Source organism: Elaeis guineensis, chromosome 11 (genome assembly GCF_000442705.2).
Source record: "Elaeis guineensis isolate ETL-2024a chromosome 11, EG11, whole genome shotgun sequence".
NCBI classification, from domain to species: Eukaryota; Viridiplantae; Streptophyta; class Magnoliopsida; order Arecales; family Arecaceae; genus Elaeis; species Elaeis guineensis.
In genome coordinates this window covers 111,190,584-111,211,962 of record NC_026003.2, presented here as the reverse complement: position 1 = coordinate 111,211,962, position 21,379 = coordinate 111,190,584, and the positions used below count along the sequence as shown (strand labels likewise).

Genomic DNA, 21,379 nt, shown 5'->3' with positions numbered 1-21,379 from the left:
GAGTGGATACTTATAAAGGTTGGATACTTGTGTGACTAAAAAAAAATCTCTTCTCTTCCAGATCCAGATTTGAAGAAAGAGATTGCGAAATAAGTATGTGATTTGATTACAATCTAAATTTCAACATATATCAATTTCAGCACATGAACTAAATCTTTATGATTTTATATTTTTATGCATGCATAATTTAGATTAAAAATATTTTAATCTTATATTTCACTACGGTATTTAGAAAAAAATTTTTTGAAATACATATGCATGCCCCAAACCTCGAATTCCAACAGTAGTGTCAGAGCCATTATTTTTATATTGCTGAAATTATCATATATTTTTGGAAAAAGATTTCAAAATTTAATTTTTTCTTGATATATGAGATTTATAGATGAATCTTTGAATCTAATATTTTATTTTAGATTTGATTTTAAAATATATAGTTGATATATCAAAGTATGCATAGATCTAAATTTTGATCTAGAATTATTTCTGGTTCATGTTCACATGATATGTAGATGCATGCATGAATCTGAAATTTTATATGACCTGATTTATAATTCATATATAAGATATGTGATTGTATGTTTAGGTCATAAGATTACTTTTGATATGATCCATAATTAATATATGAGATATATGATATCATGTAGTAGATCTGAATTTTATTTAGATCTGAATTTTATATGCATATATGTGATATATGTTTGTATGTTAAATCTAAAAATTATTTTCATGATTTAAAACTTACTTTCATACAAAAAATTTAGATCTAAAATTTGATTTTAGAATCTAAAATTTGTGTTTGTGCATGAGAATTTTGGTTATAGAAAAATCATAAATTAGGTCATGTAATAAGATTGCATCTAAGATTTTTGATTTAAGTCATATGGGTCTAATTCGATTAAGTAATTGATCAAGCTGAGTCAAGTATTGATTAGACTTAGATCAATTAAATTAAATGATCATGTAATTATTGTTGATCAAATTGATTGAGTCCCATATATAGAATCGATTAACCTAAGGATTTAATTCGGCTCGTTGGTTTGAGTCCAATTCGCTTGAGTTAACCTGTTTGGACCAATTGACCTATTGGTGTCTAAGACTAGTAATTAAGACATGATCATTTAATTGGTTTCGTTCGTTTATCTGGTTAATTTATTGGTATCTAAGAAAAGCAATAGGGGGACCCCCACTGATCTCCATTTACTTAATCAATTTGAAAGATTGAGTCTTAAACAAGGTTGTTTAACGATTTAGTTTAGCCCATACCAATTAGATCGATCACATGATGACTTATTATATGAGACCTAAATCTTAATCTCTCCATAAATATTAAGTCCACAGGCCTTCCACCATTATAGATGTGCAGACATGCGACCGACGTTGATTGTTCTTAACTGGTCACAGTGGTTCAGTTGCATCAAAAATATGCAATCACTCTATTAGCAAAGAGTTGCTCCAGGGTAAGGATGGGGTTGGACCCAATAACTGTTAGGTGAGAGACCCAATAACTGTTCAGTTGCACCTACTTATGAACGATAGATCGAACTTAACTAAGGAGTATGGACAATAACTGTTAGGTGAGCCCACATGACTTAGAGACGAAGTCGCTACAATATGCTTAGTGAAGTATCTAGGCAAAGAGTTGCCTACGTATCGATGTACATATTACCAATAACTGTTAGGTGAGGTGCATGGCATCGGTGGGACTGCAGCACCCACTAAGAATCTTTTATCGCATTGGGATTTTCATTTTTTTTCAGAGAGTGGAGGGATCCGATAAATTAGTGGGAGTCATTATTTGCAACTTAAAGTCTCTAGAAGTAAATATAACAACTAAGTACAAAAGTTTAATCTGAATCTCTACTCTCGCAGTTAAACAATGTCAGTCTCAAACTCTATAGCCCGTATCCTTGAAACCAATCATTTGACCGATATAAATTACAAAGACCGGCTCAAAAATCTCATGATTGTCCTGACCTCCAAAAAACTAGGTCATATACTCGACTAGGAATCCATAGTGTTACCAAACCGTCCTACAGCTGAGCAAAAGATTATTTTTGAGAAGTGGATGGATGAAAATAGTTGAGTTAAGTGTTATGTGCTGGCGTTTATGTCAAACGAGTTGCAAAGCCAGCATGAGCATATGCCTGTTAGGGCTATGATTACTCACCTGCAAGAATTGTATGGTGAGCAAAATCATACAGCGTGCTTTGAGATATCTAAAAGACTCTTCAATCTGAAGATAAACGAAGGGTAATCGTCCATGAGCATTGTATGACAGTGATTAAGGATATTGAGGAGCTTAGAAAGCTCGGGCTAGAAATATAAAAGAAATTATAGATGGATCTGATCCTTCAATCCTTTACGAGTTCATATAGTCAATTTATTGTAAATTTTCATATAAACAAGCTCGATTGCACTATACTCGAATTGGTCAACATGTTGATCACTACGGAGGAAAACTTGAAGAGTTCAAGGGGTACTGTTCTCATGGTGGAGCGAACTTTTTTCAAGAGAAAGTCTACTGAAAAGAAGAAGGTTAAATCTATCAAGAAGCAGAAGAAGGAAAATAGGCCAAAGAAGGAAGTTCCTAATAAGACTGAAGCAAAGAAAAAATATTTTCACTATCATGCTGAAGGCCATTGGAGAAGGAACTGTCCAAAATACCTAGAGAATCTAAAGACCAAAAAGGATGATAAACATTCTGAAAGTATGCTCGTAATTGAATCTAACCTTATGATTTCTTTCACTTCTAGTTGGATATTAGACTCTGGCTCGAGTACTCATATATGTACCTCAATGCAAGGTCTGATAAAAAGTAGAAGGTTGAGGAAAGGTGATATGATCTTTCAGATCTGCAATGGAGCAAAAGTTACTGCAGAGACCATTGGTACTTATCCTTTTCAATTACCATCTGGTGTTAGATTAGATTTAAAGGATTGTTATTATATTTCTGTAGCTAGTGAAAATTTGATTTTCGTGTCTGTGCTAGCACAGAAAGGTTTTGAAATTAGTTTCAATAAAGACTTTATTCCATTTATTTATGAAATAAATTGATTGCACGAGATCTTTTAATTGATAGCCTATATCACTTGCATGTTGATGCGAATGTGAATATAAGCAAGCAAATAGTGAGCGCGGTAAGCCAAAAGAGATCTGGAGATGAAATTAACTAGAAGTACTTGTAGCACTATAAACTAGGCTATATTGGAGAGGACGGGATAAACAGACTGAAAAAGGATGGGATCCTTAGCTCTCTTAATCCAGAATCGTATCCAACTTGCGAATCCTGCCCTCGAGAAAAAATAGACAAGTTATTCTTTGTAGGATATGAGAAAAGAGCTACTGAATTACTTGCCTTGGTACACACCGATGTGTGTGGGCCATTTGATGTGCAGGTCAGGGGTGGTTATACCTACTTCATTACCTTTATCGATGATCTGTCTAGGTACAGGTACTGATGAAATACAAGTCTGAGGTCTTTAAAAGGTTCAAAAAATTCAGACATGAAGTAGAAAAACAAACAGGTAAACCCATTAAGATTCTTTGATCTGATCGAAAAGGTGAATATCTTAGTCGAAAATTTTTAAAATATCTTAAGGACAACGTCATAGTCTCTCAATAGACATCTCCTGAAATAGCTCAGCACAACGAGGTATCCGAAAGAAGGAACAAGATCCTATTGGTTATGGTCAAGTCCATGATGAGCTTCACTAATCTATCCTTATATCTTTGGAGACATGTCTTGTTAATCGTAAATCATCTGTTGAATAGGATTCCATCAAAGTCCGTTCCTACCACACCGTATGAGATATGGTTCGATAAGAAGCCGAGTCTAGGTTATCTTAAGACTTGAGGATGTCCGACCTATGTCAAGCGACAGATAGCAGATAAACTAGAAAATAGATCTAGTATAGCTCACTTTATAGGGTATCCTAAAGAATCTATGGGATACTACTTCTACTTTTCATAAAATCATAATGTGATTATGAGTCGAAATGCCATATTCTTAGAAAAACAGTTTATCCAGGATGATGGCAGTGGGAGGTTAGTTGAGCTTGAAGAGAATGTCTTTGAAGAGCCAAGAGCTATAGATCCTCAAGAACCCATTGTCCATGAGCCAGTAGTAGATGTTCCTCAACTACCTCGTAGATCTAGTCGAATCTTTCGATCTTCTGAAAGATATATGGGTATGCTTACAGAGGAAGTAAAAAAAATATTTCTTATAGGAGATAAAGATCATGATAATGATTCTAATACCTTTGACGAGGTAATATCTGACATCAATTTCGAAAAATGATTAGATGCTATGAAGTCAGAAATTGACTCAATGCACTCGAACCAAGTATGGACCTTAGTGGATCCACCTGAGGGTATTGTACCCATTGGGTGTAAATGGATCTACAAAAAAAAATAGATGTCGATGGTAAGTCGATGGTAAGGTAGAGACCTATATAGCTAGGCTTGTGGCTAAAGATTATAGTCAGCACGAGGACATTGACTGTCAGAAAACTTTCTCGTCCGTAGCCATACTGAAATCCATCCACACTTTGCTTGCTATTGCTGCTTACTATGATTATGAAATCTGGTGATGGTGATCACAGAGTCTGCAAACTGCAAAAGTCCATATACGGATTAAAGCAAACTTCTTGGAGTTGGAACCATCATTTTGATGAGGCAATCAAATCATTTAATTTTATCAAAAATGAAGAGGAACCATATGTATATAAAAAGATCAGTAGGAGTGCAATAACATTCTTTGTATTATACGTGGATGATATTCTTCTTATTGAAAATGATATTCCCATGCTGACCATGGTCAAAAGATGGTTGTCCAAGAAATTCTCCATGAAAGACCTAGGAAAAGCATCCTATATTCTCGAAATAAAAGTTTATAGGGATAGACCTAAACGGATGCTAGGTCTGTCACAAAAGCTGTACATAGAAAAATTACTGAAGAGGTTCAGCATAAAAAACTTCAAAAAATGACTTTTACCTCTTAGACATAGTATTAATCTTTTCAAGACGATGTGTCCGACCACATCTGAGGAAGTACAGTACATGAGTAGGATTCTTTATGCCTCGATCATAGGGAGCCTCATGTATGCCATACTATGTACTCGATCTGATATTGTCCCTACTGTGAGTGTCACGAGTAGGTATCAGATAAATTCAAGCGAGGAGCACTAAATAGCTGTGAAGAATATCCTTAAGTACTTAAGAAAGACTAAGGATTTATTTTTGATCTTTGGAGGAGATTCTAAGTTACGAGTCAAGGGGTATACTGACTCAGATTTTATGTCTGATCCTGATGGTAGAAAGTCTACGTCAGGATATGTGTTCATTTACAATGATGGCACAGTTAGCTGGAAGAGTTCTAAGCAACACATTATAGCGGATTCGACCACGGAGGCTAAGTATGTCGCTGCTTCGGATGCTGCAAAGAAAGGCTTCTGGTTCAAAAAGTTCATCACGAAACTTGAGGTTATGACATTGGATGCCATACCACTCTACTGTGACAACAATGGAGCCATAGCACTTGCTAAGGAGCCGAGGTCTCATCAAAAATCAAAGCATATCGAGCAGTGGTACCATATCATACGCGACTGTCTTGAAAGAAAATATGTTGAGGTGTGAAGAGTAGACTCCGCGGACAACGTGGCAGACTCGCTAACTAAGTAGTTGAGCCAACTGAAAACGAAAATCTACCTTGAGAAGATGGGACTTAGACTTGTGGCCAATTGACTTTAGTCCAAGTAGAAGATTGCTAGATATATGTCCTAGAAGCCAATATGGCTGACACATTATAATAACTTTAGGATATAATTTTATACTTAATACATTGATATGATCAATAAAAAGATAAGTTTATTTTTCATTCAAGTGTGATGTGTTCTTGAATCGTCCATGGAATTAACTTTCGATACATATTCTCAAGGTATTGAGAATTAGAGAAATGTATTTAATTCCTAAATGCTCTCGGTCATAGGATTATCATGAGAACGATGATCGATCCAGATAGACTAGCACACAAATCACTTCTTTTGAGATAGATGGGTCTTTAGTCTATAGTGTAGAGACACTGAACGATGAGTGTAGATAGTTGTTAGAGAATAACCAGTACTGAGCGTGATCATACGAGAAATTACTTGAATTTCTATTCAATCGTTAGTGATCGTCTCGATGCTGTAGTTATGTGAATAATTTTTTGTTCTGAGATTGTACTACTGCTCGTAGTGAGACTGCTGGAGTTTGACTGACACATAAATATGGGTCTCAATAAGCCTTTGTAGTGGATGTTGGGGACAGTTGGTCAACTGTAAGAGTAGGATGCACATCAAGGTGGAATCTATCAATCTTAATAGAGACTAGTAATCCTATGAGATTTGAAAGGTTAAGTCCAAAAATTTATGGCCATAGTAGTGTGATTAATGAAAAAGAATTTTCATAGAAATCACAACTGGACTTCAGCTAATCAAATTTATCATATGACTGATATTGAGGTTTGACGATTCATGCATGATCTGCCATCAAGTCGAAACTCACGATAAAGGAATTGAATCACACGTTAACTACACCTAGAGGTTCATTTTAGTTCTACTGGGTTGCCACTACATACTGCTAGATGTCACTAGTAGATTGTGAGAGCTCACTAGGATTATTTTGAATCGACAATCCTTAATGAGTTAGAGTGGAATTATTCCAACCTATTGAAAAGAGTTTCAATGATACTTTGATAGAGATCACTGTATATCTCACTATCAGATAAAATTAAACCTATAGGGTCACACAACAAAGAGATTAGGCCTGAAATTAGCAATTGAGCTTATGAAATATCAATTGGGTTTAAAAAAATCTGATTGGATTTAAAGTAACTTTGCTAGCACATGGTTAGACCCAATTTCTTTTTTCATTTGGATTTCTTATTTGATAAGATAATTCAAACTTAATTACCTGCTAATAACCTATATGAATAAAATTTATTTGACTCTAATTGTTGGGTGTCTGAGGTTTTGGATCAATTGAATTAGGGTGCAAATCTCTAATTAATTTTTCTTGATAGTTATTATGGGGTGCCACTTTGATTTGATCATGTTGGGTATGTCCTATGATTAGAGGGCCTTTTAATCTGATATGGGGCGCCCCTTGAGTGCAAAAGTGGATGTGTTTAATTGGGTGCAAGAGCTCCAAGAGTTGACGCCTAATAGGATTCCTAATGTAAGTTAAATAACTTAAGTTATTAGAAAACCTAATACAAGTAGGACTTGTATTATGAGATTGAATAAGATTCAATCCTCATACCTATTTAAAGGGGCCTCTCCTAAGATCTCTAAAGAATCCAAACCAGCAGCCCTCCATGCCTCAAAGATCCCCCCACGCCCTCTCTTCTTCTCCCTTCTCTTTCTCCCTTAGCATCCTCATGCCATAGCTCTTTGGGCATCCTTCATTGTCCTCCACACCAAGGCTGGTTGGGCGTCCCTCCTTCCTGGTTTTCACCTGCTGGTAGCAGTATAATTCAAGGGGAGAAAGGCAAGAGAAGAAGAGAAGAAGAAGATCAAAAAAATAGATCAAGTATGGATCGTGATCCAGGTTTCGTTCAAATTTAGCAGGCTGAATTTTCTTAGAGAAAAAAATTTAATTTAAAGAAAATTATTTCAGACTAATCATGAGTGGATACCCACAAAAGCCGGACACTTGTGCGGCTAGAAAAAAATCTCTTCTCTTCCAGATCCAAATTTGAAGAAAGGGATTGTGAAACAGTTATGCGATTTGATCACAATCTGAATTTCAGCATATGTAAATTTTAGTACATGAACTAGATCCTTGTGTTTTATATTTTTATGCATGCATAACTCAGATTAATAATGTTTTAATCTTGTATTTCACTGTGATGTTTAGAAAAAAAATTTTGAAACACATATGCATGCCCCAAACCTCTAATTCCAATAGCCAATACACATTTTAAAGTAAATTGATATATAGTTTTCAGAACATTATATTCACTAGTACAAACTATATGATCGGATGATATATATATCAACTTTTTAATATATAGTGCAAGTTTCTTTGATACATACTTAGTAGTAATCTATACATATCTCCAAGTAAAAAATGTATACTGAAACCTATATTTTGATTTATGTGAAGATGTGTATTAGATTATTCTAGGTATGTATCGAAGAAGCTTACAATATGTATTAGAAAATTGATAAGTATATATCAGCATATCATGTTGTATGTATTGATGAACATAATATTTCAGAAATTATATATCAGTTTATTTGAAAGTGTGTATTAAATTACTAGATAACTAATTTGCTAAATATATATCTTCTGGCCATATACTATGTGTTAGTGAACTTTATTTTTTAGAAATGTGTATCAATATACTTAGAAGTGTGTATTGGATCATTGTAGTATATATCAAAGAACCATATATATGTATTAGAAAATCGATGAGTATGTATTATACCATGTAGTATGTACTGATGATATAGTATTCTGAAAATCATATATCAATTTTTTTGGAGGTGTATATTATGTTATTAGATAACTAATTTACTAAGTATATATCATCTGATTGTATACTGCATATTGATAAACTTTATGCTTAAAAACTTATGTATCGATTTACTTGGAGATATATATTAACTTGCCTGATAATTAATTTACTTGATATATATCACTTAGCTATGTAGTATGTATCATATAAAAATGATGAAAAAAAAGAATACCATGCTAAAGGAGTCTTTGAATTTTAGTTTTTCTTTTTTAAGATTAGTATTAGGAGAAACGTGGCAACCTATGAAGCTCATTGCATAATTTTTTATCTGGTGCATGCCCCATATGATTTTTTTCCATTGGTAGCACATTTGGGCCCCAATTTTTTTTTAAGGTATTGGTGTTAATAACCGATGGCATGATAAATCCACAAAAGACCCTAGCTAACTAAGAATATATGACATATCCAAGTACATCCTTTTTTTTTGTGAGAAATAATAGAGGAAGTGAGACACTTCCCCCGAATTTATTAATTAGAAATTAATTATAGATGTAAGAATATTTACAGATTGGGAGTATTTACAGAGGACCAAGAGTTAGAATTGGGTGCAGACCGCCAATCATCAAGAGTGAAATCACTATGAGCTATTAGACACCAAGGACAACGCTTTGTGACTCCTTGCCGTTTTAATTAAGCACAGGCTTTCCCACTATTTAAAGGTTTGGATTTTTCTTTCCTTTTCCTTTCTTTTTCCGAATTGCACCGTTAAAGGTTTTCTTTCAAATCAAAATTCGCGCGCATTCCAATCTTGCCGACTTTACCCAGAAAAAAGCCACTATGAGTTGATCCCAAGTTTTCTAAGCGATCCTTCAAACTTCTTGCATCGATATCAATTAGTCGTCATGTTAAGTAAAAAGCAATTTTCTCTGCTTGAGATAAAGTTTCACTGAAAACCAAATACTTTTGTGAACGGGCATCGAATAAACAAATGGTCAATTGATTTGACCTTCACTGGTACTTCTGTAATAACCCAGATATATATAAAAAAAAAAAAAAAACGAAGAAGACTCCTGTTGGGAGTCTTCTTCCACCTGAGTCACCGGAGGAGAAGTTGGAATCCGAGGGGGATTCGACCTCTCCTCCACTCTATAAGACCTCCTCCTAAACAACCCATAGTGATCACCGGTCTCTCTCTCTCCTTTCTCCTTGTTTTCTCCGATTGAAGTCAAGGCCTCCCGTACTTGTGCTCGCCAGAAATTGGAGCTGACGACATTGCCGAAGCTCGAGGTAAGCCCCTCCTCTTCTTCCTCTCCCTCTTCCCTTCCTCTCCTGGCCCAAGACCTCACCGCCGGCCATCGATTTTGCTGGAAATAAATTCCAAAGAAGATCCCCTGTTTTTCGAGGAAAAAAAAAAAAAAGGAGAAAGCTCGCCGGCCAAACCTAGTCGCCGGCCAGCTTGCATGGTCGGCCGTCGTTGCTGGACCTCCGGCCAAGTCACCCTCTCGCTGAAGCCCGGGCCACCAAGGGAGACCTCACGGTCCTCCCCTGTTTCAGCCAAGGGAGGCCGCGGGAAGAAAAGAAGAAGGAAGAAGAAGAAGAAAAGAAAAGAAAAAGGAAAAAGAAAAGAAAAAAAAAGGGAAAAAGAGAAAGAGAAAAATAAAAAATAAAATAAAATAAAAAGAAGAAGAAAAGAGAAAAATTTTCTCTCTCCTCTCTCTACCTTCTCTCTCCAGTTTCTCTCTCTAGATTCTCTCTCTATTTTCTCTCTCTAGATTTTTCTCTCTTTTTATGGATTTTATCTCTCTAGAATCTTTCTACTCTCTCTCTCTGATTGCATCATAGACCCTAGGATAGATTGAGATGAAAATAAGATGATCTGAGGTTGCTCCGAAATTCGTACGGTAGATCTGATCCCAGTTCGATCCTATTCAAAATTTGTAACACTTGATTCATATTTAGTCACCCTGATAGGACCTCTGATGATCTCGATCATGAGTGCCTCATTGGAAGGATACGAAAGTTTCTCTCTCCACTTTCTCTCTCTACTTTCTCTCTCTAAAATTTTCTCTCTCTTCATGAAATTTCTCTCTCTAAAAGTCTTATGGATCAGTGGAGGATCTAGATGCTTAGATAAATCCTAATTTTGATTAATCCTAAGAAAGGTCCTCGATCTGTATTATTAGGATCAATTATCGGTAATTTTTTTCATATATGTGATTTTTATATTTGATCAGGGTTATGAAGAGACGATTGTCTGCATAAGATATCGAGTGGAATATTTTGTTAGACAAATTCATAAATCAAAGAAGAACATTGATTTCTGTGCTTGGATCAGTCACCGGTAAAGGTAAGAATCCCTGTACATGATCACTATTATATATATGCTATTTTACTGTTGGTCTTGCATTATTGGTTTTGCGTTATCGGATTTGAGATCGATGAATTTATTATATCTGAGATACTGTTATTTGATTTTGAGCATGAGTATGTTATGTCAATATATATGTATCAGAGATTGATGGCATGATTATATAGATATGACATATCTGAGTTGATCATAATGCAAGACAGAATTGATTTGATGAAATCAACACAAAATGATTAAATGAAAAGAAAGAGATATATGGTATGGACTAGTCTTGTCATGTGGAACAGCCCGCCAGGAGCTTATGCCTGGGACAGCCTCTCACGGGCTTTGGTACGTGGGACAGCCGGCCAGGAGCTCATCCTGGGACAGTCTTGAAAGACTTTTTAAGTGGATTCGATCTGGATGGTGACTGAGGTATAGCTTGGATAGTCCAGAACCAGAAAGAAAAGGTTAAAAATCATGTGATTATGAAAGAAGAAATGAAAGATAAGACATGAAATAATTGTTGAATAAAAGGGGTTTCACCTGTTAACATATGATGATGCATCTATTTTAACAAGACAGAAAATTTATGAATGTTTGCATTATTCTGGACATTGAACATAAGATTTTATATTTTATTGCTTATCCTTACTTTCAGACTATATTAGTATATCAGTGTGATATGGGACTTCTTACTGGGCTGTAAAGCTCACACCCCTTCATCTTTCTTTTTCTTCTCAGAGTTACAGGATGACTTAGATTGGCTATGGCTTGGATTTACGGGTGAGCAGAAGGATAAATAGAGTGTCATAGTATCTGATCAGAAATTTTGAAGAAATTTAAATTGTAATTATGCAAGGTTTTATGAATTATTATTGAAATTAAATATTATGGTTGATGAGATTGCAATGATTTAATTTGGCCTTGCATATTCTTTAGGGCTTGCTCTAAAGAGTGTGCGGCCATCACGTATCCGACCCGGGTGTTGGGTTCGGGGCGTGACAACTTCTGCTTGCCAAAATGGTTTTGTAACAAAGACAGAAGATACCACCTATATTGATGAACTTATAATACGAGTCCCTGGCAAAGATCCCGTTCTTTGTGAGTTTCTATACAGTCACACTTGCGATTCTTGAATACCTAAGGGTGGAAAGAATATTATTATGCAAAGATTCTAGCGGCCTTAATTCCCGAACTTAAGCGTTCTCCAACTCACATTGCAAAGCAACAAAACAATTGGGTTTGGCAGCTCTGCAGTATAGCTCTGAAAAGAGGTTAGACAGGGAACAAGCCCAATTTACATATCATTCATCTACAATATTCTGTGATTATAAAGTAATTTGTGTCGTTGATTATAGATCATATTCAAGATTAGCACTTAGAGGTTCCTATTTCATTCACATAAAAAAAAAAAAAAGAAACTACTCTTTTTTGGATTAGTAATCATGCATTCAACCATCTCTTACGTAAAGCACGGCACCAGCTGTTTACATCAATTTCCCTAATCCTCTCTTGCTACAGGGCAAAATAGGTTTCTTCTTCTTCTTCTTTTTTTTGATGGAATGGCAATAGAATTTAGTGTCTGTGAAATGGGAACTTCTAGCATTAGTCCATAAAATTTCATGCAGAGATTCTCTAATAGCCCTCCTATAAAATATGTGTGACCTTTACTTCCACAGATCCCAATAGCTTGTTCCTTGTCATTCTGTGCTTGGATTCCAAAACACCATATGCATACGTATATTGAAATTGCTGAGCACATACAAGGTACTCATTATTCTGTCGTGGTTATTTTCTTCTTCTAGCTAGGTTGGCTGAATTGTTACATATTTTTAAGGACATGCCAATTCAATTTATTGATCCAATATTAGGACTCAAACTGCAACAGAAAGGAGCAAACAGGCAGGAGCAGCCTCACATCACTTTACTGAGTTCGACCAAATCATCAGCCCTTGGCATCACGTTCATCACAGCACCATCCACACAGAAACGCTCAGACCATCCCACCAAAAGAGGAGTCTTTTTCTCGTCCAGCAGCTTGACACCAACTATCTCCTCCACAGCCCTGATCCACCCCAAATAGCAACCAAGTGCGATGTCCAAGTAGCCGATGGTATCCCCTCCGAAGAAGTCCTTCCCTCTGCTGCAATTCTTGAAACGATCCTCGAGGAGTGGGAGCATGGCGGCTATTTGTTCCACTGCTTCTTCCTTGTTCCCTTCAAGCTTTCCGAGTATGATCCAGATCGCAGAAGCAAGCTATCACAAAGAAGGAAGTAGAAAACATGTTCATAACCTCGAAAGATCAACGAGTATATAATCTTAAAAGAACAACGAGTGTAGAGACTTTTGGAGTAATGTAGCTTAGAGCAAAAAAGTTTAGAGCGATACCTTGTCATCGATGTAGGTGGCCCAGAAGCGAGCAATGGCACGATCATATGGGTCAGAGGGGACAATGGAAGGCCCCATGCCGGCCCAGACTTCATCCACATACTCGACTATGATCATGGACTCGCAAATGGGTTTGCCCTCGTGGATGAGGACAGGGATCCTCTTGTAGACTGGGTTGGACTTGAGGAGAACCTCGCTCTTGCTCCCCAACACCTCATCCAAACGCTCGTAGCCTACGCTCTTGAGGTTCAGGGCGATGCTCACCCTCATGACGAAGGGACTCGCCCAAAACCCCAGCAACTTCACCTCGTGATCTCCTGCTGCTGCCATTCTCTTCCTAGTTCGTGATGGATTTGAAATGTCCCTGGATATGTGTATATATAGAGAACAAATGAAGGGAATGGACCGTCTTATTCCGATATTGTTTTCTGGTTTCTTTTGCAACAAGCTTTGACTGATTTATTTAAATTGCCACAGCATCTTTTCTTGCGAGGCAAGCTTTGCAACAGCATAGATAGCGATGGCATTGACTATTTTTGTTTTTTCATTAATTTTTTAGTTACTTAACCTGGAGCGCAGGTTTTGGAGGAGCGCCTTACCTCTTCTATGATTTCTTTCATTCAGTCAACGAGATGAAGTATGAAAGATGTCCACATTATTTGGTTCAAAAATAATTTCTCAGATCTGGGGATTAGGTGATGGTTTATAACTTCATATGGTTGGTCATGGGAGCCTTTTGGTGTTGCTTTGGTTTGCAAAAAATTTAGAAAAAAATTGAAGTAGATTGAACAAATGTGCCTCGGAATCTGCTACTTTTATATTATTTAAAAACATATTAAAGCTTTTGGTAGGTAAGCTCTATTACATTACTCTCAAAAAAATAAAAAAAAAGCAAAAATAGAAGGGAAAAATGGCAAAAGTTCCTGTCCCCAACACCAATCTTCATACAAAATTTTGCTAAATTATAAAAAAATTACAAAAACAGCTACCAAATGAGTTCTGAATGAATTGCAAACTAATGTGGATTAGACTTGTTGCTGCAAAGTAAGAAGGTGCTGATGTGGCTAGAGTGGGATATCAGTTGAGATCTATCTGTGACGTCAAAAGGTATCTACAAAGTAAGTCTACACTCGTCAGGAGTTATCCGATGAAAAACTTTTCGATATCTAAGTTAATCAGAGCTTTAGAAATAGTAAAGAGAAAATATTGCAAGAGTTGGAAGAGCGGAGCAAGAGCTCCTCTCCATTATTTGAGTGATCTGGCTTGCTTACCTTTGGAGTCTCCTTCATACTTCTTCAATTTTATTTGGAGGTTGAGCCCTTAGGCTGCTAACCAGAGTTTGTGAGTTTGTTAGACCTAGTTCTATAGGCCGTTATGCCATGTTCTAGCTCTTTATTGAGAGAAAAATATTTTCCATCTTTTCTGAATAAAAATTGTTCATCGTGGATATCAGGTGCAGGCTTCACCCATGTGGCTGGCCAATTTGGCAGTCCCTCAGTTCACAGTTGATGTGATCTCACCACATCATCTTAGTTGCACCTTAATAGAGGATTGATCCCGATCGGTAGATTTGTCTCGCAATACATGCCTCTCTCTTTCGAGTTCGAAGTGGCTTTTGGGCTTCGAGCAAAGGAAATAATTGCCTTAGTAGTTGAACCGCTGACCCGGCTCCCTCTTGGACGTGCTTGCATTACTTTTTTCAAGAAAAATTTTTAAGGATCAATGACACATCATTTTGTGACTCATATTGTCTTTATTAGAAAAAGAGCTTAAGGAGTCATAAAATAGGGCTTTTGAGAGATAAAATCTAGAAATTGCCCCTGGACTCACCTAGGACCTGCCATGTGGTAAGCCATAATAAGTTCTGAGGCATGCTTTGTGAGTTGTCCCATGCGTTTCAATCGAATAAGGGTGCGATGAAAGGCCACGTGGTCCGTCACTCCAAAACTGGCCAAGTGGTAGGGTCTGATGACTTGATGACTGGATCCACACCATCGGTGGCCTATATATATAAATAGACCACTTGTCCAATGGAGTTTCCTATCATACTTTTTTGTCGTAGTAGTCTCTGAAAGTAGATTCTCTTTTTTCTTATCTAATAGTTATGAAGCCGTTAACATCATCCATCAAGTCAGCCGTAAAGAAGAAAATGAGCTCCTCATGTGGGGGTCCTCATCTAAGAGGGCGAGGAGTATCCAGCATAGATTTCCATCTCTGACTCATGGCAATCCTCGATGAGGACTAGGTTCATCGCGGCTATGAGGCCGCAGGTTGCCACATCAGGGTCACTCTAGACTCCATCGGGCTGGGCCCCACCTTCTTTCAGAGGGTCGGTAAGACTCGGGACAGATCTTTGTCTGCCTATGAGCAGCTAAACATTCATCGAGGCTATAATGGAGGTTCTCAATGAGGCCAGGCTCTGATACATCGAGGAGTACAAAGTCCTGACAGACTTCGAGAAGGAGATCATCGAGGCATTATTGGCCGCCTTCATCCAAGGCTTTGAGGACTATAAGGTGTACTTGAAGAAGATGGTTCCAAACCTAGATCTGAGATAGCGAAATCTGAGATGCCTCCACCCTGGCAACAACAACTAGGAGGTCGGAGCACTTTCTTTGAACAAGAAGTAGGTCTTTATCCCTTTGTATTTGCTTTTGATGTCTTCACTTTGGCGAAATTCTATAATAAATTTTTAATTAATAAAAAATATATTTTATTATATTTACATTCTATTTGAAGCTTTTGCTTTTCTATGATGTTAGTATGGTTGGCTCTTTCCTTAATCAAGAGCTCAAATAGCTCGGATGGATCGATCGAATCAGTTCTATGCTCGAGCTGAAATCTCTCTTGACATTGTCCGAAGCTTCTACTTCGTTAGTATGTAATGAATGAACTTTTGAAAGTTACAAGCTTTTGCGCACACCAAGTGCTAAATGCTAATTAGTGTTGTGTCACTTTTGTGGCTCAAAGAAGATGATTCATCTCGAAGTTGCACAGTCGGAAACCATATAATCCAGAAACTTAGTGGGGTTTGCATTATTGATGATAGCTGCTTTCTAGGAAGTCTCTCTTTCTTGCTTTATTTTTCTTTCATTCTCTCTCTCTCTCTCTGTCTTTATTCCCAAGCCAAATAGGGGTTTCACTGGGGGGCAGAGGGGAGGAGGGGACGGAAGTCAACTATGATGCAACCAGAGTGGCCAATGGTGGTGGCACGATGACGTCCAATGGTGCCAAGGTAGTCGAGGAAGAAGAAGAAAAGGGGGCGTTCCCCCTTGAGCCATGACGGCAGCAACCAGGGCCAAAGGAGAAGAAGGAAAAATTTACTGACAATGATAGCAACAAGGGTTGTGGTCGATGGGATGGATTCCAATAGATCTCACACCCAAAAGCTCTCGAACCAGAGCAACAATGTTTCAAAGAGAAACAATTGAGTTTTAGAGAGGTGGTGATGCTCTACAGGGCAGCACGATGACTGTCGGAGATAGGGAAGAAGTAAAAGGAAACTGGGGAAGGCTGCGGTCACGGTAATCAATAAAGAGAAGAGTTTTATAGGAAGAGAATGAAAAGGGGATAGGCTCGATTATCTTCAGATAAAGCCAAACTCCATCAGCGTAACCCATCCAACCATCCCTCACTGACATACAGCTCTTGTCATGTTGCCTTTATAGTCTTATCTTCTTCGATGGCCCAGGATTGGGTAGGGGATAAGGTTTCCTATTCCGATCGATTATTTCTTTTTTTTTAAAAAAAAAAGTTATGGTGAAGCCGACGAGCCCTACCAACTTCACATTGAACCAAGTCCAATTGGATCAGTTCTCACAGATATTTTCCTGTATCTCTTCATATGAGGGAGATTAATTATCTTTTATTTGAGATTTTTTTTTCTTTTATGTAGTTTTCGAAGCAACCAAATTTACCTTGAACATCATGAGATTCAATATGGACTCTCACAACAAAAAATAAGACAATTAGCTACACAAAAAAAATGTAGCTAACTATGAAAAAGTGTTGCAAAAGATAACTACCGACGTAAAATGTGTTGGCAAATAAGCATCGGCAAAAGGGGGGTCATTGATTCCATTTGTCGATGTTTATTTTATTTTCGTCGATAAATGTTAACTTTTATCGATGTTTAGAAAAAATATTATAGATTATTTACCTACACTTAAAAAAGCATCGGCTAAAAGCCTTTAAAGCAATGTAAAAGCAGTATCGAAAATAGTCAATTTACCTACGCCTAAAAAGCATCGACAAATATATTTAGCGACATAAATACTTTACCTATGCTAAAATAAGCATTGCAAAAAGTTCATTTTTTGCGATGCAAAATATTTGTCAGAAAAATAATTAGCGACGCTAATTAAGCGTCACCAAAAGTCTCTATTTTGCAATGCTAATTTTACATCAGAAAAAATTATTGACGATGCCAATTAAGCATCGATAAATATTCCATAGCGTCACCATGGGATGTGCTGGAAAGTTGGGGCTGAGATTTTGTATCGCCAAAGGACTTTACCTACGCTTATTTTGCATCACTAGTTGACCTGTTGGGCAACATAAAATAAGCATAAGTAAATCCCTTTGGTGATGCTAATTAGCATCGGTAAATGTCCGTAGCTAATGGAGGCATGCCTGACATCCTGGCACGCCCCTTAGCGACGCTATGGATCATTTACTGACGCTAATTAGCTTCGCCAAAGGGATTTACCTATGCTTGTTTTGCGTCACTAATTATCCTTTTAATCTAAAAAAAAATTGATTGCTTTCATGCCAATTTTTTATAATTTTTTTGCAAACCTATAGATAAATAAATATATACAATATATACACTCTCTTCTTCGTTCACACATATGTCAGAATCAAATTCATTTACTTTAACAATGACACAATCTATATATATATATATATATATATATATATAGCAAAATATTGTGTTAATTTTTACAACCACACATATAGCAAAATAAGTATATATACAACCATATAAAATATTGTATATATGTGTTGGAAAATAAGGTGAACTGAACTTGGATTAAGCTGGACGGCCACTTTTCTGTATAAAATTGTCAGATTTATGCTTTAACTTGTGTATCTGTCGTTACAACTTTACCGGACATTGATCAACTATATGAATCTCAGGTCTGGATTGGAATGATGTCCCTCATTCTTCTATTGGCAGGAGAAAATTCAGGTTAGCCTTTTACACCAGGGTAAGATGCAGAGGCCTGACCGATATCTAAGTAGACTTGGTAGCTGGTCGAGACAAACTTGCCAATGGTTTTCAACTTCCAACTCCTGCTGACCCAACATGGACCTCTCGAATTGTTTGCACTTCGAACTCGTCAAATCAACTTCAACGTTTTTACTGCTTATTTCCCATTGTTATGATAATGGTGCTGTAGTTTCATGATGCCCATAATCTGAAATTTTGTCAGTCCATACCATATTTTGGCTAAAAAAATCAAAATTTTTATTAATGCTTGTTGGCAACTATTCTGTTACTATCATAGTGGTTCTTGGCAAATATTTTAATTGGAAAAAGTTGGTGTTAAAAGCAAAATATTGACATTTAACCTATTCATTATCCTTGTGATATGCGTCTTAAATTATATCAATATGACAACGAAAAGCAAAGCAGACGGCACTGGTTAGTTATACTATTTTGACGATACAAAATATAAAATTTAAAACGCTACTCGCTCATGATCCGTTCTAAGTCAGCAGGGAGCTGGAAGACTGGGCCCAACTTGGCAGTTGGATGGTTGGTTGGTCCGCAATGGAACAAAATACATTAACAAAATAGTTAACGTTGCCTTCTATCGGTGATATTTATTATATTGCGACAAAGCCACCCCAACCTTATCTAAGACCAACGACGGTGATGTCCAAACAACTAAAAGCATGCTGTAATAGTCCAAAGCTAGCGTTTGCATCTGTTTCCCCAAGCTAAATTTGGTCTGATCCAACCCCAACCTCATTTCCAAGCGATGCCGCACCGCTAATCATGAAACCGGGGAATTGATGCTTCATACGCGCAGTGAGACCCACAGCAATCGATACTCATCCGGAAAATCCTCCTCCATTTCCTATTTCCCTGACCGGCACTGGGACCAAACGGGAGGATAATCTAGAATCTATAATATATATATATATATATATATATATATATATATATATATATATATATAATGAGAAAAAAAAATGAAACGGTCAAACAAGCTGTTCACATCAGCAGTAAATTTTCATTCATAAATGTCATGTAGATCAAAATCAATTTTTCATGTGCTACATATTAGAACTCTCCTATCTAACCATTCTTCCAGCATTAAATACAAACATTATATCATTAATGGATGGCATTGAAATCCACTTATATCAATATACATACAAATATAAATATACACATCCATACAAAATTAAACTCTACCTGTCAAGCCATATCACAGACCTGCAATAGATTAAAAAATTATGAAAAATTAAGTTAGCAAACTAATTATTTATTAAATAATAAAAATATATAGATAAAAATAATATAAAATAATACCAATCACAGGAGGACACCCATCATCATCATCGACAGAGTCATGATCATAGGCATTAGTGAGGACGTCGGGGGTCGACAGAGAAGGCATGTAACGATATAACCCATCGAGCTTCACCCCAAGCGCTTCAAGTTGGGACGTAAGTCGAGCATTGGCATGCTGTAGGGCCACTATCTCCTCATCATGTCTACAGCGCTCCTTCTCATGTCTCCTCTTCACCTCATGCAAACGAGCATCACAAGAAATATGTGATGCTCTAGAGGAGCTAGGCGTCACAACCGCATATCCCATTTTCGTAATATAACTGGATCTCCTACCAAGCACATCGTCATAGATTTCGTCATTTGTGGATGGGTTGGAGCCCTCAGCAGTGGGCTGAGATTGTATATGCATCATTCAGTCCTAATTAAAGAAAAAAATAAATGTAATCAAAAGTCTAAACTTTATAATAAAATTGAAATATAGAACTTAACCAATTAATACTTATATGCCTCTCCCTAGTCCTAGGACGCCACTCCCCCATCGTCCGACGATGGATCTTCTGGTAGATTTCAATCCGTCTCGACAACTGTCATGTCTCGATGTCCCTCTAAAATTTATGAATATAAGTGTATAGACCCACATATATTCTAAAAAATCATTAGACATGTATGTATGTGTATTTACCATCTCATACTGATACTACGCAAATGACTTTGATCCACTATAATGCATCATTGTAAGCCTCGATCGATTTTCTGTATTCTTTTCGCAAAAGGCCTAATAAGCAAATGCATTTAAGATATGAGTGAATATATTACAATACCACATCAATTCCATAATTTATATTTTTATTATATATAATAGTTCTATCCGATATGCAGGGTCCTTGTACTTGTTGCATAGGAGATCTTAATCGGGGTGCAAAATATTCTTGTGGGGTATCTCACACCCCACATGCATTGAAGACCTCCTTTTAGTGGCTATGGAGCTCATATCTAAATCCCTTAAGCAATCTCTCTATATGCCTTATGATAGCTTCCTACACGAACTGGATATCAATCTCCTCGATATTAAAGTCATACTGCATAAATAATGTACAACATATAAGATTTTAAAAAAATAAAAATTAAATAATTATCAAATTAAATATAAAATAAATAGAAGTATTTGTATTTAAAAAATACAACATAATTTATATTTAGTTATCTATAAATGGTCAAGGAGGATCTGCTTCTGTGGCTTCATAACTCTCCATCAATTGAACATCGTCAAGGGAGCGTACGCTCAGACAATAATGCCAACCTCACATGCGTATGAATCCCTGATGTGGCACTGAAGTGGAAGAATATATCCTGATGGAATGACAACCCTCATCCTCTCCCTGGCATGTGCCCTCCTCCACTCCTCTAACTTCTCATTTCTAGTGACTCCATGAGTCCGCCTAATGACAGTATCAGCTACAACAAAATAAAAACTTAAAATTAGTTATTTATACATGATAAAAATTTAAAATAAATTAAATATAAAAAATTATAATATGTAAAATCAAACTATCATGACAAGAGATGATGTACCTGCCTCGATAGATTGCTGCTAAGATGAGGAGGTACTGACATC

General features: G+C 36.7%; 1 protein-coding gene across 1 annotated transcript; it reads right to left on the bottom strand.

The window, feature by feature from the left end:
* Window positions 1-12,566: 12,566 nt before the first annotated feature.
* On the bottom strand, window positions 12,567-13,647 carry LOC105054170 (glutathione S-transferase U17-like). The gene is made up of 2 exons (XM_073245644.1): window positions 13,239-13,647; window positions 12,567-13,106 (listed from the first exon to the last, which is right to left on the bottom strand). The coding sequence occupies exons 1-2, from the start codon at window positions 13,566-13,568 to the stop codon at window positions 12,765-12,767; spliced, it is 672 nt and encodes a 223-aa protein (XP_073101745.1). The 5' UTR covers window positions 13,569-13,647; the 3' UTR covers window positions 12,567-12,764.
* Between the last annotated feature and the right edge of the window lie 7,732 nt (window positions 13,648-21,379).